We start from the raw sequence: 12,528 nt of genomic DNA, 5'->3' as shown, positions 1-12,528 counted from the left end.
GGGGAATCTGAACATTATTTAATTTAACGCGGTACTCACGGCTAATAATCCTTCTGGGTGAAAATACAAATGAAGACTTTTAGCTTTACCGGGAACTTCCTGGATTTTTATTAAAGATTTTTTTGTAAGAAATTGGGTTATTTGGCCCAAAATAATTTAAGTGTTACCTTAATTCTTGTGTTTCCATAAATATAATTTTGACCAATTTTAAAGTAAATATTCTGACCAAATTTAAATTTATACCACAATAAGTTTTTATTCTGAAATCGATAATTTTCAAGCCTTGATTTTCTGAGTCTGGCAACCCTGCGCCGGCAACATTTTTTAAAAGAAAATGCCCGGGATGTATTGTTTTAGAAAATTGCGTATTTTTCCGCATTATTTTACTTGTAATATTATTTTGTTTCGCTTACAATTATTAGTCGTTGCTAATTGTGATCCTAATGTTATTTTTAAAAGTTTAAAAAAATATTTTGATTCAAAGTAAGGTAATTTTTTTCAAAGAAATGTTTTCTAAATCGGCTTCCCGAATATGGCATCGCAGGAAGACATCCAGGACGAAGTTTCACCGTCTGTAGAAGTGCGGGAACTTGGGGGTCCAAAGGTATGTGTTTCTATTGGTAAAGTTTCATGTGTATTTGTTTAAATAATGTGCTTTCATTTAGTTAATGAGGTTTTTATTGTAAAATGTCAAATTATGTTTCTTCACATTTTTTTGGGGCTCAAAAGAACATTTTTAAAGTTGGCTGTCAAAACCAGTTTCCTTTTTACGGAGCCTGGAAACTCTTCTTGAATAGAAGATAATAATAGGTCCAGTTTTCTTTCTTAGGGCAGAGGGTTGGTTGCTCTTCGTACTTTACAGCCTGGTGAAATTATATTTGAAGAACGACCATTAGTTGCCTGCCAATTTTTATGGAACCAAGCTTGGGGATATTCTGCTTGTGATTTTTGCTTGCACCCATTGGAAACTGCTGAAGAAAATGCACGACGGTTAACAGGAAATTCTTCACTAACCATACCATTTAGTCATCTTTGTAGCACACGTAAAGATCAACATGTTAATTGCACTGGTTGCGAGGTTATTAATTTTAATCAATCTCATTGAAATATTTTGTATGCATTTTAATTTCTCTGCAAATTTTAGGTTACGTTTTGTAGTCAAACATGTCGGGATAATGCTTGGTCGCAGTTTCATCAGTCATTGTGTGTTGGTAATGTATCAACACAGCAAGGGGAGCAACAGCACCCACTGGAGTTACTTCAAGGGGCTTGGAGGTATCAATTGCCCTCCTTTCAAAATAACCTAAGACTACTGTAATCAGATAGCAAGCCAAAGAAGTAACCTCTATAAATGCCAATTGCTTTTGTTTTTTCTCCAGACAAATGCATCTTCCTCCTGAAACTGCTAATATTATGTTGGTTGCTCGAATAATTGCAACTGTCAAACAAGCTCAAGACAAAGCTGGTGCCCGCCATTTATTCTCTCAATTTTGCCATCGTTTCATAAATCCTGATGAAGCCCTTCAACATCGCCTTTTGAGACCCGAATTCAAAGCCCAACTTGAACAACTCAGAGAGCTTCTAGCAAAAACTCTTTATGATGATTTTCTGAAAGATGTAAGTAAATATTGGATACCTTTTTTTTTTTCAACCTTTGAAGTTGGTTTAATTTTATTTTATTTAATTTTTTTTAAGTATTTTACACCACAAGGATTTCAGAGTTTGATAGTTATGGGTATGTTGTGAAATTTTATAAATCTTTATTTTATTTTTATCTAAAACATGAATTCTGATTTAATAGTTGGCACAAATGGACAAGGGATTGGAACTAGGTGCGATTCCAAATTTTTCATTATCCTTTTTTTTTAGTTAATTATAGTTATTAATACTTATAAATAGTGCATTGAGTGCCTGGATGAGAAATTGCGACGCTTTAGATATTCCACAAGAGGAAAGGGTAATATTAGATGAATTTATTGAAAAACTTCACGGACAAATTCATCATCGAGGTACAATGTGATAGAAACTTCCATTTATCAGTCTTATTTTTATAAAAAGGTTTTTTTTCTAGATTCTGACATTAATTTGAACAATGAAGGATCTGGTCTCTATCCTTTGCAAAGCTCTTGTAAATTTCCGCTAATATCTAATTATAGGTGCGTTTTTCTTTAATGAAAGCTTCGCTGTTTTAGGCAATCATAGTTGCGTACCCAATGCTGAAGCAACTTTTCCGTACAATGATTTCACTTTGGTTATGGAATGTTTGAATGTTGTTAATCCCGGGGAGGAAGTGTTAGTTTGTTACCTGAACGACACTCATCGTAATAGAAGTACCCGTTCCAGAAATAAAGTTCTAAGGTTCCTATTTTATTATAAATTTTATCTAACCCTAAAATGACTTTTGTTCACAATGTTTTAAATTAACAGGGAAAATTATTTGTTCACTTGTACATGCCCAAAGTGCCAAATGAACCCGGATGAGGAAAGTGATTCGAGTAGCGAAAGTGAGACTGAGGAACACCAAAATTAGATTTTGAACCAGTGAGCATTTAATTTTTTTTATCAGTTACACTAACCATTATTTTTGTTATAACACTTAGTAGTAGGTAGTATGTGTTAGTTTTTGTCATTTGTTTTAATTTTTTTTGTGTGGCATTAGAAGACCATGTAGCAATATTTTTTATCTTTAATTTCAATTTTATTCTGTGTGTAACCTTTTTTAGTACATGTGTTATGCAAAACCATGATACTTATAAGAATCGTGAAAAAATGATAGGGATTGTAGTGTAAGCGCTCAAAATTAATAGGTGGTAAGAAATATTGCTACATAAGTTTCTCACCAGCGTCTTAACTTTTTACATTGAAATTTTTATGAGACAATTGTCTTAACAAATACTATATTCCATAATCAAAACAAGAGAATTTAAAATTCTCCATTCTACTATTATACAAATCTGTTTTTGTCTATGTACACGTAGAATGTAAAATGCATAGTTCCTCCCTTTTTGATTGGGAGCTGACCACTTAAGTGGTCTTTAAAATCAAATAATAATAATCTAAGAGAAGAATGCATATAGGCTTCTCTCGCACCGTATTAAGCGTGTAGTTGCTAGTTTTGCCTTTTTACTTAGTAATTACATCTGTGATACCTTTCCGAATTTAAACATAATTACTACTAATCTAGAAAATCAAGTGCCAACTCACAGTAAATCAAAATCAAAATTGTTGTAGCCAAAATGTTAAATGGATGTTCGTAATATTAGAAAGTTCAATGCTATAAGCTTGATTTAATTAGAATTTGATATGTACGTGAGATAAGAGTACATAGATTAATGGCTAAAAAAAATATATATATAGTTTTATGCAGAGCAACTATCAAAAAAAATTGCTGCGCGCTTAACTGTGATATATTATTGATGTTGTTTGTATCGCATAACACTGCCTTCATCTTTTTTGAGTGATAAACTTCAATATAAATGCACAATTAAATATAATTTTCATTGTTTTTGTACAAAATTAATATAAGATTACTATTTTTGGTAATTTATCTTATCTACATATTACTTAAGGCACTTTACCTTAACAATGAAAACTATTGTTTTCGAAAGGGGATGTAAACCAAGATACACTTTTTGTATTTTATCATTTAGTTATGTAAGTTACTATAAAAAATTTACACTTTTCATGGTCAATTGAAAGGCCAAAAATACCATCCATATTTCGTATGACCAAGTATTTGTACTTTTTAAATGCTAAACACACGTAAAATGTGTTTTTTGAGCTATATTAAGTTTAGTTAATTTATAGTATAGTTTTCTGAACTTTCTGGGTCTAATAGTCTCCTATTTTCTTCAGAAGATGAGAACCAAAATTCTATTTCTTCTAAGGTACGACCTTTTGTTTCAGGCACGCACAGAGCAACAAAAATAATACTTAAAATGCAGATAGCTGCGAAAAAAAAGTACGTCCCATAGCCATTCATAGCCTTTAAAAGTCCCATAAAAGAATAAGTAATAAAAAATACATTAATCCAATTAAAGGCAGTAGAAAAGGAGCTCGCTATGCCCCTTACTCGCGAGTTGTTGATTTCGCTCATCATTAACCAGGGTATTGGTCCATAACCCAAAGAAAATGCAACTAGATAAAATGAAAGACTTACAACATTACCCCAACCATATTTAGTTTCAAAATCATCTCCATATTTTTCAGCTAGTACCAGCAGCGTACCCATACTCACTAACCCTATAAACATTCCCACGCTGGAAATATATAGGTAAGTCTTTCGTCCAGCTTTTTCCATTATTAGGCTGATAACTATACTTGTGAAAACCAGATTTGTAGCTAAAATAATACTGCTCATAGTTGGGCTAATTGAATCATATTTTGATTGTTTAAATATTTTTGCCGCATAAAACATAATGCCATTTACTCCACACCATTGTTGAAAAAACATTAAACCTATCGAGATGAGAAACGGCTTATATATTGCTGGTCGAGTCCATTCGCGAAGGGTAACTCTGCCAGTTGGTTGCTCGGACATACACAATTGAATTTCATTGTATATATTTACAGGATCAACAGTATTTCCATTAAGGAATTTTATCGATTCAATTGCCTCTTCCCTTTTGCCCATTTGAATTAACCAACTTGGTGTTTCGGGCATAAAAACAATTAATATAGAGTTAAGTACAGGAAAACACGCTGAAAATAAAGCTAATTCAACCCATTCTACCACTTCACCAAGAAGATAGCTTATCAAAACCCCTCCAACAATTGACAATTGACTAATTGAACCTAACAAGCCCCGTACTTCGGCAGTAGCTGTTTCCGATATATATATTGGGACAACAAGGGATACAACACCAGCGCAGAATCCTGTCAGGAGGCGCCCAGTTAGTAATGGGAAAAGGTTGGTGGAAAAGGAAATTGTGAGCCATCCAGCAGTGAACGGAAGGGAAAGGAACACCATGGTTGTTTTTCTCCCGAAACAGTCAATTACAGGACCTATACAAAGAAAATCAAAATATACCAATTTTTAAATATTATTTATTTTTGTCACTAATACTATAAAAATACATTTCTCACAGTATAATATTTAAATAAAAACTTAAAATAATTAAATCTTTCAAATCTAAATGACATAAAAGTAATTTATCTCTAAGGTTCAACCATTTCCTTTTCATCCTCCTTTTTCCCACTATCAGACATAAATAATTTTTCAATTTCATCCAAAGTACGACCCTTAGTTTCTGGCACCAAAAAAGCTATAAATATAATGCTAACAAAACAGATTGCAGCGAAAAAGAAATATGCTCCATAGTAATTCATCCCGGTTAGCATATTATTAAATTGATTTGTCACTACAAAGCAGCACAGCCAGTTGAAAGCGGTTGATAAACTGCTGGCTAGCCCTTTCACTCGAGCTGGTAATAATTCCCCCATCATTAGCCAGGGAGTAGGACCGAAAGATATTGCAAAAGCTAAGGTGAATAAACTTAAACTGGCTACGGTTAACCAACCATAATGCAGCAAGAAAGTTTTCCCTTTAGCGTCTCCTAAAGCTAGCACAGTGGCCAGAATGACCAACCCAATGCCCATAAAAAAGGCAGAACCTAATAAGAGGATCCTTCTACCAGCTTTATCACAAATGGCACTACCGACCAAAGTCCCAACTACTTGAGCTGCTGCCAGTATAATACCGCAAGTTGCTGGATCAATTGATTTAAAACCTGAATCTTTGAAAATTTGGGCAGCGTAAAACATAACCCCATTAATTCCGCAAAACTGTTGGAAGAACATCAGTCCTAATACTATCAGTGTTGGTTTAAGATTTTGCATTAGTTTAAATTCAGAAATAGAAACACTTCCCTGGGGTTGCTGGGCTAAACTATTTTCCATTTCTGAGCAAACTTCTTCCGGTTTGACAGTTGGGCCATTTAAAAAATGAATTGCACGAAGAGATCCATGACGGTTACCTCGTTTCAAAAGCCAATATGGGCTTTCTGGCATAAACACCATTAGCACTGTACAAATAACAGGGAAAATGGCACTAATAATAGCCAACCCCATAAATTCTACCACACCACCAACGATATATGTAATTAAAATGCCTATTACCACCAATAACTGCACAGCTGACCCCAAAATTCCTCTATTATCAGAAGTAGCTATCTCGGAAATGTAAACGGGAACTGTCAAAGAAACTATTCCAGTACATGCACCAGTTAAAAATCTTCCAATTAGCAAAGGAAAGAGAGAGTGTGAAAAAATTATAGAAAGCCAGCCCGAAGTAAAAGGCACCACCACAAATATCAAAGTAGTTTTTCTACCGAAATATTCTATGATTGGACCTTTGAAATGAAAAGCATTTTAAAGTATGATCATGCAAAAATGGATGCCTAGAATACAGGAAAAAACGTACCAGCTATCATTCCTCCAAATAAAGCTCCAATGGCCATAATGCTGCCAACCCAACTTTGCTGGTCATCAGTTAAGTGTTTAAAATGAGAATTTGGCTTTTCCATGCTATGTAAAGCTGGTGAAGAATATCCTAAAACAGGTGTTAAAAATATTTGATATATCGAGTAATGCAAAAATATACGAAATTGAAAATCTTTGACATTTTCCTATAATTGCCCACTAGTAAAAAAACCACATGCTTTTTTTTTAATTTTAAGAATTTAACTTTTGCCTTATTTTCAATTTGGTAAACTATTTGGTATTAACTATTAAATCAATACTCTATTATCAAATAAAAATACTATTTTTCATTTGATCAGTAATTTGCCTACTGATATGTGCCCTAAAATAATTTAAAAAAACAATTTACCTAAAACAGCACCCATAGCAACTGATCCCATCCAGGCAGAAAACGCAGCTAAATAAAGTTTTCTAAACGGTTTTCTGGGAAGCGCAGCATTTTCTGATTCATCAAAAGGCATGTTTTGCAATTCTGAAACTAAAGGGAAAAAACAAAAAATTACTTATATCATTAAAAGTTCACTATTTTCTTTACATGGATCCTCAAATTGTGGATTAGATGCATTGCTTTTCATTTCAACGTCTTTTTCCATTTTATTAATTACTTAATATTGTTGAAAAATTAATACTTGGTGTTGAGGAATTCGCTGTTAAATTGGTACTCAAACGAGAATTCAAAATGCCTTTAAAATTAGTAATGGGTCTATTCTTATCCATAATAACACATGTAACATAATCACTTATTATGTTATAAGCGATAACAATAGGGGTGTATCAATGCAACAAGACATTACAATAGGGGTGTATCAATGCAACAAGACATTGTCTTATTAATCTTAATCATTATCAATTAAAAAAGATTTGAAATGATAAGAAGCATATTTATGCATAGTTTACCTGTAATCGTAAGTCACTATAACATTTGATTTATATTTTTTATTAGAATGAAATAGAAAGATTTTCAGTTATACACCTACTTGTTCTTTGACACCCTTTTATTACACGTGTGTGACGTTTTGTTTGTAATTTTTAAATATTTAGATGCGCAGCTAGGCACTGCGCAAATAGTTTATACTTTGACCTGGTTTTCTTCTCCAAGCCTTGGCCTTGATCTTTTTATCATGTTACACAATATTAATTACATTCCCGATTTAAGCCTGTGAATTTTTTTGAATAATTACACGTTTATCATATTTCTTTATTGTCACTACATCACCAGTCCTATTCTACCAAGCCGTGAACAACTTATGTGTAGGTATTAAGATATGTACAGATAGCCCTGTTAAATTGCATCCTAGCCTGACTGACCAACATCCACCACGTACTACTGTCGCAAAGACTATGCAAGCTTGATCTTAGAATATAAAGGGGGTGGTCTATATTCTTTGCTATGATGTAAGCAATATAGCTATCGAGACTGGAGAGTTAATTGACGCTTCAATAAAACATCTTCAAAGAAATTACCAAGAAGTAATATTTCCGAGAGCAAGGACCTGCAAGCCACTGTTTATATAGTGCTTGTTAAAATAATGAAAACTTTCCACCTGTACGGTATGCAACAAGTGTTCCCTTTTAACCAAGTAGCTTCTTTTTTTGTTTTTTTCATTTTAAGGCTTAGAAAAACACGTAGTTGTTTACAGGACCTCTGGTTAACAGTTTCAATTATTTCAACAAGCACTATATAAACAGTAACTTTCAGATCCTGGCTTACCAAAATATTTCTTCTTGGCGATTTCCTTGAAGGAAGTTTTATTTAAGCCCCTATTGCCAGATTGATTTTAAAGATTCCGCGCACTCCAAAGAGTCTCCAATTGGGAAACTAACCCTCGATACTGCCCATGAGCCCAAAAAAATCTGTTTGTTACATGATATTTTAAGCAGTAAACTACGATGGCACTTTAGCTTTTGGTAGTCGTATCAGCCTATCAGGTAAGGCATATAGCCTTTGGTAGTCGTATCAGGTAAGGCATATAGCCTTTGTTAGTGGTAACGGGTAAGCTATATTTCGAATGTAGAGTTAGCCATGGATTAATTAATCCATGGTTTAGCCCTCTCTAAAAGAACTTAACAAGATGTCACGGACATTTAAGTAATATATATATTTTTTTTTGCTCGTTATGAGCCATTGTAACGGGTGGGACAATACAGTCCGCTCGTCCATTTAATTAAACAGGTGCGAGATAAGTGTTACGACCACGCCAACGGGGGGATACTTGGGGATAGGGTTGGGACACCCGTGGCGGAAGTATGACAACCACCCGTTGTGGGATTAGTGGTTGTCCTCACACGGCCATCCACAAACTCTGCCTCCCGGACGCCTGGGATTACAGGAGTGAGCCACTACTCCCGGCTTATATTGAATATATTTTAAATATTAAATTTAAATTTGAACCAATTTTCAATTTTACGAGTTACCGGGTTTTGAAAATAAGGTAGGGAAACGCAAATGTTTTTGGAAGCTAGATGGCGCCTGTATTAATTGTTACGAAATTCAAATATCACAATAGTGCGTACGCGGGTTGTGGGGATCAGAAATCTAGTTTAAAATTAAAATTGTTTAATGCAATCGAAAAAGTAGTTCAGAAAATGATCAGCACTAACTAAAAATATAATTTTCAACCAAGTCGCTCTTAATTTAAAAACGTTATGTAGATTTAAAGTCGAATATCGCCTATAATGCCAAAAAAGGGGCAAATGGCCCACTTGAGGACCCCCAATCATAAGAAAAAATTGTATGGGGCTACCCAGGGCATAATATTTCCTTTCGATTTGAGATATACCAAAGGTAATTTAAACTCGTACCCTAGATTCGAAATCACTCTCTCGCGCGTTGCCGATAGCGTTTACCCACTTCCCGCCGGAACTCAGAAAAAATTCGCTCCATGGTTTGCGCCTTACCACAACCACGGCCAACTTCGATCCCGCGCTATATAGCGCGGCAGCGCGTGATCGCAGTTGGCCGTGCCACAACCGATGGAGCCCGATTTTTCTGAGGTCACGTGCCGGAAAAGGGTAAACGCTTTGTAACAAAACCGTCAATGGGAAAGATCTCAGTATTCGAATCTAGGGTACGAGTTTAAATTATCTTTGGATATACCAGAAATACATGAACCGAAATTATCAGCGAGCATATTTTTGTCGGACGGCAATTTCCCCGTGCGAAAGGGGAGGGTTAACAAGCGAGGCCTTGTTAATTTTCCGCCTCCCGCGACTACAGGGAAAATTTCGAATGCACCACGGGTAACTAGACCGCCATCTAGTGAGGCTAAGATAAATTATTTCGTCGAAGAAACTGAAATAAACCACAAGAAAAGAACTAGTAGAAATAAGCAATAGAAATGATGATTTCGTTTACGAGTAAACCTTTACGTTGCTATTAAGATTTATATTTCAAATAAAACAAGTACAATTATTTTAGCAAAATAATACAAATATTTATTGTTTATAATTCTTAACGTAGTCAAGTTAGACTTTTTTTTATTAGTCGTTAACTGGGCTTCATTAATTAATAACAATTCACTGATTACGATGATATTTGTTTGAGCTATTCTTTCCTTGGACGTTTCTTCTAATAGGCACAGCCTTTCTTCCACAGACACGTGATGCACTTGTAATTTTTCCCCAGCAACATATTTTATTTACTTATTTGTTTTTCGAGAAAGTTTCGCTCGGCCGTCGCCAGGTAGCGTATTCAAACCTTCGCCCCGGAGCAGCGTTGCCAATCGTGCGATAACTATCGTATTTGTACGATATTTAGGGCTCAAATACGATGTACGAAAGTGGTCGACTATCGTACGCAAAACCTACGATAATTTGAAATTTTCAAATAATCGTACGCAAAACGTACGATAGTTTGAAATTTTCAAATAAAATAATTTATTCGTTAAAAAACCTGATACTATTGAAATCTAGATTCCGCCAAAACCAATTAGAAAGCTGATTTATACCGAATAAATCAGCTTTCTAATTATAAATGTAAATTATTTATTTTCCCTACTTTTCGTCTAACCTCACTACTGTGTTTCATATCCGAAAGATATTTTTGGACTAAAATATGCAGTCAAGGTTCAACCCAAACGCGGGCGAGGTTTTTTAACTATTTTTTTTTATCTTTTAAAATTCCCACTCACCGCTCGGGTGGATGCATGCTCAGAAAACACTTAGAAATCTGGAAATTGTTCGCCTCGGCCGAGCCTTTTAAAGCGTACGATAAATTTAGCAAAAAAACGATAATTTCGATCCCCTGGTACGATAATCACTTCTTAAAAGGTTGGCAACGCTGCCCCGGAGGTGGGGAGGTTCTCTTTTCGAGGAGGGAAGATGACACGTGGCCACTAAGGTGGGGGGAAACGGGGAACTTGCCTCCCGTGTTAGAGGAATAGGACGCTGATAATTTCGGTTCATGTATTTCTGGATATACCTGACCCTTCTGGGCCTTCTAAGCCTAATTCTTGGCATCGGCTACACAAAAATCCCTTACTTACCAACGGCAAAGCGACGTTTGCTGCTTTGGGCTATATGTTGGTTTTCCATTGTACTTATGTAATGATTTTGATTACTATGGGGATTCAAAGGTGTAGCTATTTAACAAGGCAATGGAGCTACATTCGTCTTTCCCATCTATAACTATGATGTTTGACTTATCCATGCTATAGGTTAATCCACGGTGTGAAAAATTATATCCACTTGATGAATCCGCGAGGCTTTCACTTTTGGGGCCCGCGGAAAAATTATTTGTCTAGGGGAATTATTAGTTGAAATGTAAAACACATAGATAGAAGGTTACCAAATTATTATTTAATTTAAAAGTAGACATTTATACACTCCTAACTTATTATGAGCGAAATTGAGCAGAAAAATGTTATTTTTTTTTAAAAGAGCGCGAAACGATAATGAGAGGAGCGCTAATTTAAGCGCTCAAAAAAGAGCTATGGGTGTAATAACAAATCATCAAGTCACATTAAAGATTTTAATGGACAGCCCTTTTGGAACAGGGTGGCTCACCTATTAATTCTGGGAGCACAGTCTTATCAGTATTACCAAGAATGTATTGAAGTTACGAAGAATATTGGACTACAGGATTCTGATTCCAATCCTCGTAGCCTTTGGAGCTTAAATTCGTCTGCTTTCCCATTCAAGTTTGCTATATGGTATAACCTTGAATGCGCCTTAAATGCAGACGAACTTTCTCCACAAAAGCTGTGAGGATGGTACCAGGGGTTAATGCTATGCTCAAATATTCTTAGTAATTCAATATATTCTTGGTATTACCAGTGAGGGTAAAGTCGCTTCGCTACTGAGAGGCGTCTCTTCCTATTCCCGCAATGTTAAAATTTCGTTACCAGTTTTTGACGCACGCGCGAATAGAAGAAATTACAAATGAAGTTCAGGATCCCACTACCAGGGTGCTACAGGGTGTCGTTAGTTAAATTTTTTTAGAAGATTTTTGTTACATCCGCAAGATGGCACCGATTATTTTCTTATTTCTGATACTAAAAAAAATTAAATAAAAAGTGAAATGGTTGTTTCATGTGAATTTATGACGCAAGTAAGTACAACTAAATATTTTTAAATATTATATTTGAATATTGAAGTGTCAATTCTTGCCGGGAGTAGTGGCTCACTCCTGTAATCCCAGGCGTCCGGGAGGCAGAGTTTGTGGATGGTCGTGTGAGGACAACTACCAATTCCACAACGGGTGGTCGGAATACTTCCGCCACGGGTGTCCCCACCCCTATCCCCCCCCGTTGGCGTAGCCGTTACACATATCTCGCCCTGATTAATCAGATGGTGTTTCGCCGGGCTCGCGGTTTTGTCAGACTCAATCAGCCCTTTCTTCCTTGAATTAAAAAAAAAAAGTGTCAATTCTTTTTAACAGCCTAAAATAATGGGAAACATAAATAGCCAAGGCCTAACAACAATAACAATAGAAATTAATATATTGGAAATGAAATAAGATCAAATAACTTAATGAAAATAAATAAGAAATAAATATATAAGATAAAGCTTCGAAGTAGTTAAAAAAAGACGAATATGAGGTATGAGTTT

General features: G+C 35.2%; 2 protein-coding genes across 10 annotated transcripts in view; one reads left to right on the top strand and one right to left on the bottom strand.

Moving 5' to 3' along the window:
• Positions 1-418: 418 nt before the first annotated feature.
• Positions 419-12,528, top strand: part of LOC149935261 (protein-lysine N-trimethyltransferase SMYD5-like) — a 286,480-nt gene continuing 274,370 nt past the window's right edge. The window contains exons 1-11 of one of the 4 annotated variants that reach the window (XM_090154293.1): positions 419-604; positions 830-1,078; positions 1,145-1,314; positions 1,380-1,617; positions 1,696-1,735; positions 1,802-1,832; positions 1,900-2,009; positions 2,072-2,128; positions 2,193-2,358; positions 2,428-2,541; positions 3,185-3,332. In XM_090154293.1, the coding sequence (XP_090010419.1) occupies positions 533-604; positions 830-1,078; positions 1,145-1,314; positions 1,380-1,617; positions 1,696-1,735; positions 1,802-1,832; positions 1,900-2,009; positions 2,072-2,128; positions 2,193-2,358; positions 2,428-2,530 (1,236 nt within the window). In that variant the 5' untranslated portion in view covers positions 419-532 and the 3' untranslated portion in view covers positions 2,531-2,541; positions 3,185-3,332. Of the gene's footprint in view, positions 605-829; positions 1,079-1,144; positions 1,315-1,379; positions 1,618-1,695; positions 1,736-1,801; positions 1,833-1,899; positions 2,010-2,071; positions 2,129-2,192; positions 2,359-2,427; positions 2,898-3,184; positions 3,333-12,528 lie in introns of those variants that run through there. The other 3 variants (XM_090154294.1, XM_090154295.1, XM_090154292.1) reach the window with 3 other exon arrangements.
• LOC149935272 (facilitated trehalose transporter Tret1-like) lies at positions 3,377-7,902 on the bottom strand. 6 transcript variants are annotated; one of them, XM_090154286.1, is made up of 5 exons: positions 7,662-7,901; positions 7,378-7,592; positions 6,839-6,958; positions 6,422-6,559; positions 3,377-5,004 (listed from the first exon to the last, which is right to left on the bottom strand). In XM_090154286.1, exons 3-5 carry the CDS (start codon positions 6,939-6,941, stop codon positions 3,797-3,799), a joined length of 1,449 nt encoding a protein of 482 aa, XP_090010412.1. In that variant the 5' UTR covers positions 6,942-6,958; positions 7,378-7,592; positions 7,662-7,901; the 3' UTR covers positions 3,377-3,796. The 6 variants fall into 6 exon arrangements, with proteins under 6 accessions (XP_090010412.1, XP_090010413.1, XP_090010411.1 ...); XM_090154288.1 differs by lacking the exons at positions 7,378-7,592; positions 7,662-7,901 and adding an exon at positions 7,016-7,135 and having other exon boundaries at positions 3,906-4,137; positions 4,242-5,004; XM_090154287.1 differs by having other exon boundaries at positions 7,458-7,902.

This window comes from Leiobunum rupestre, chromosome 7 (genome assembly GCF_980474605.1).
Source record: "Leiobunum rupestre chromosome 7, qqLeiRupe1.1.hap1, whole genome shotgun sequence".
Taxonomy (NCBI): domain Eukaryota; kingdom Metazoa; phylum Arthropoda; class Arachnida; order Opiliones; family Sclerosomatidae; genus Leiobunum; species Leiobunum rupestre.
The sequence above is the reverse complement of the archived record's forward strand: the minus strand, read 5'-3'. Positions and strand labels throughout refer to the sequence as shown.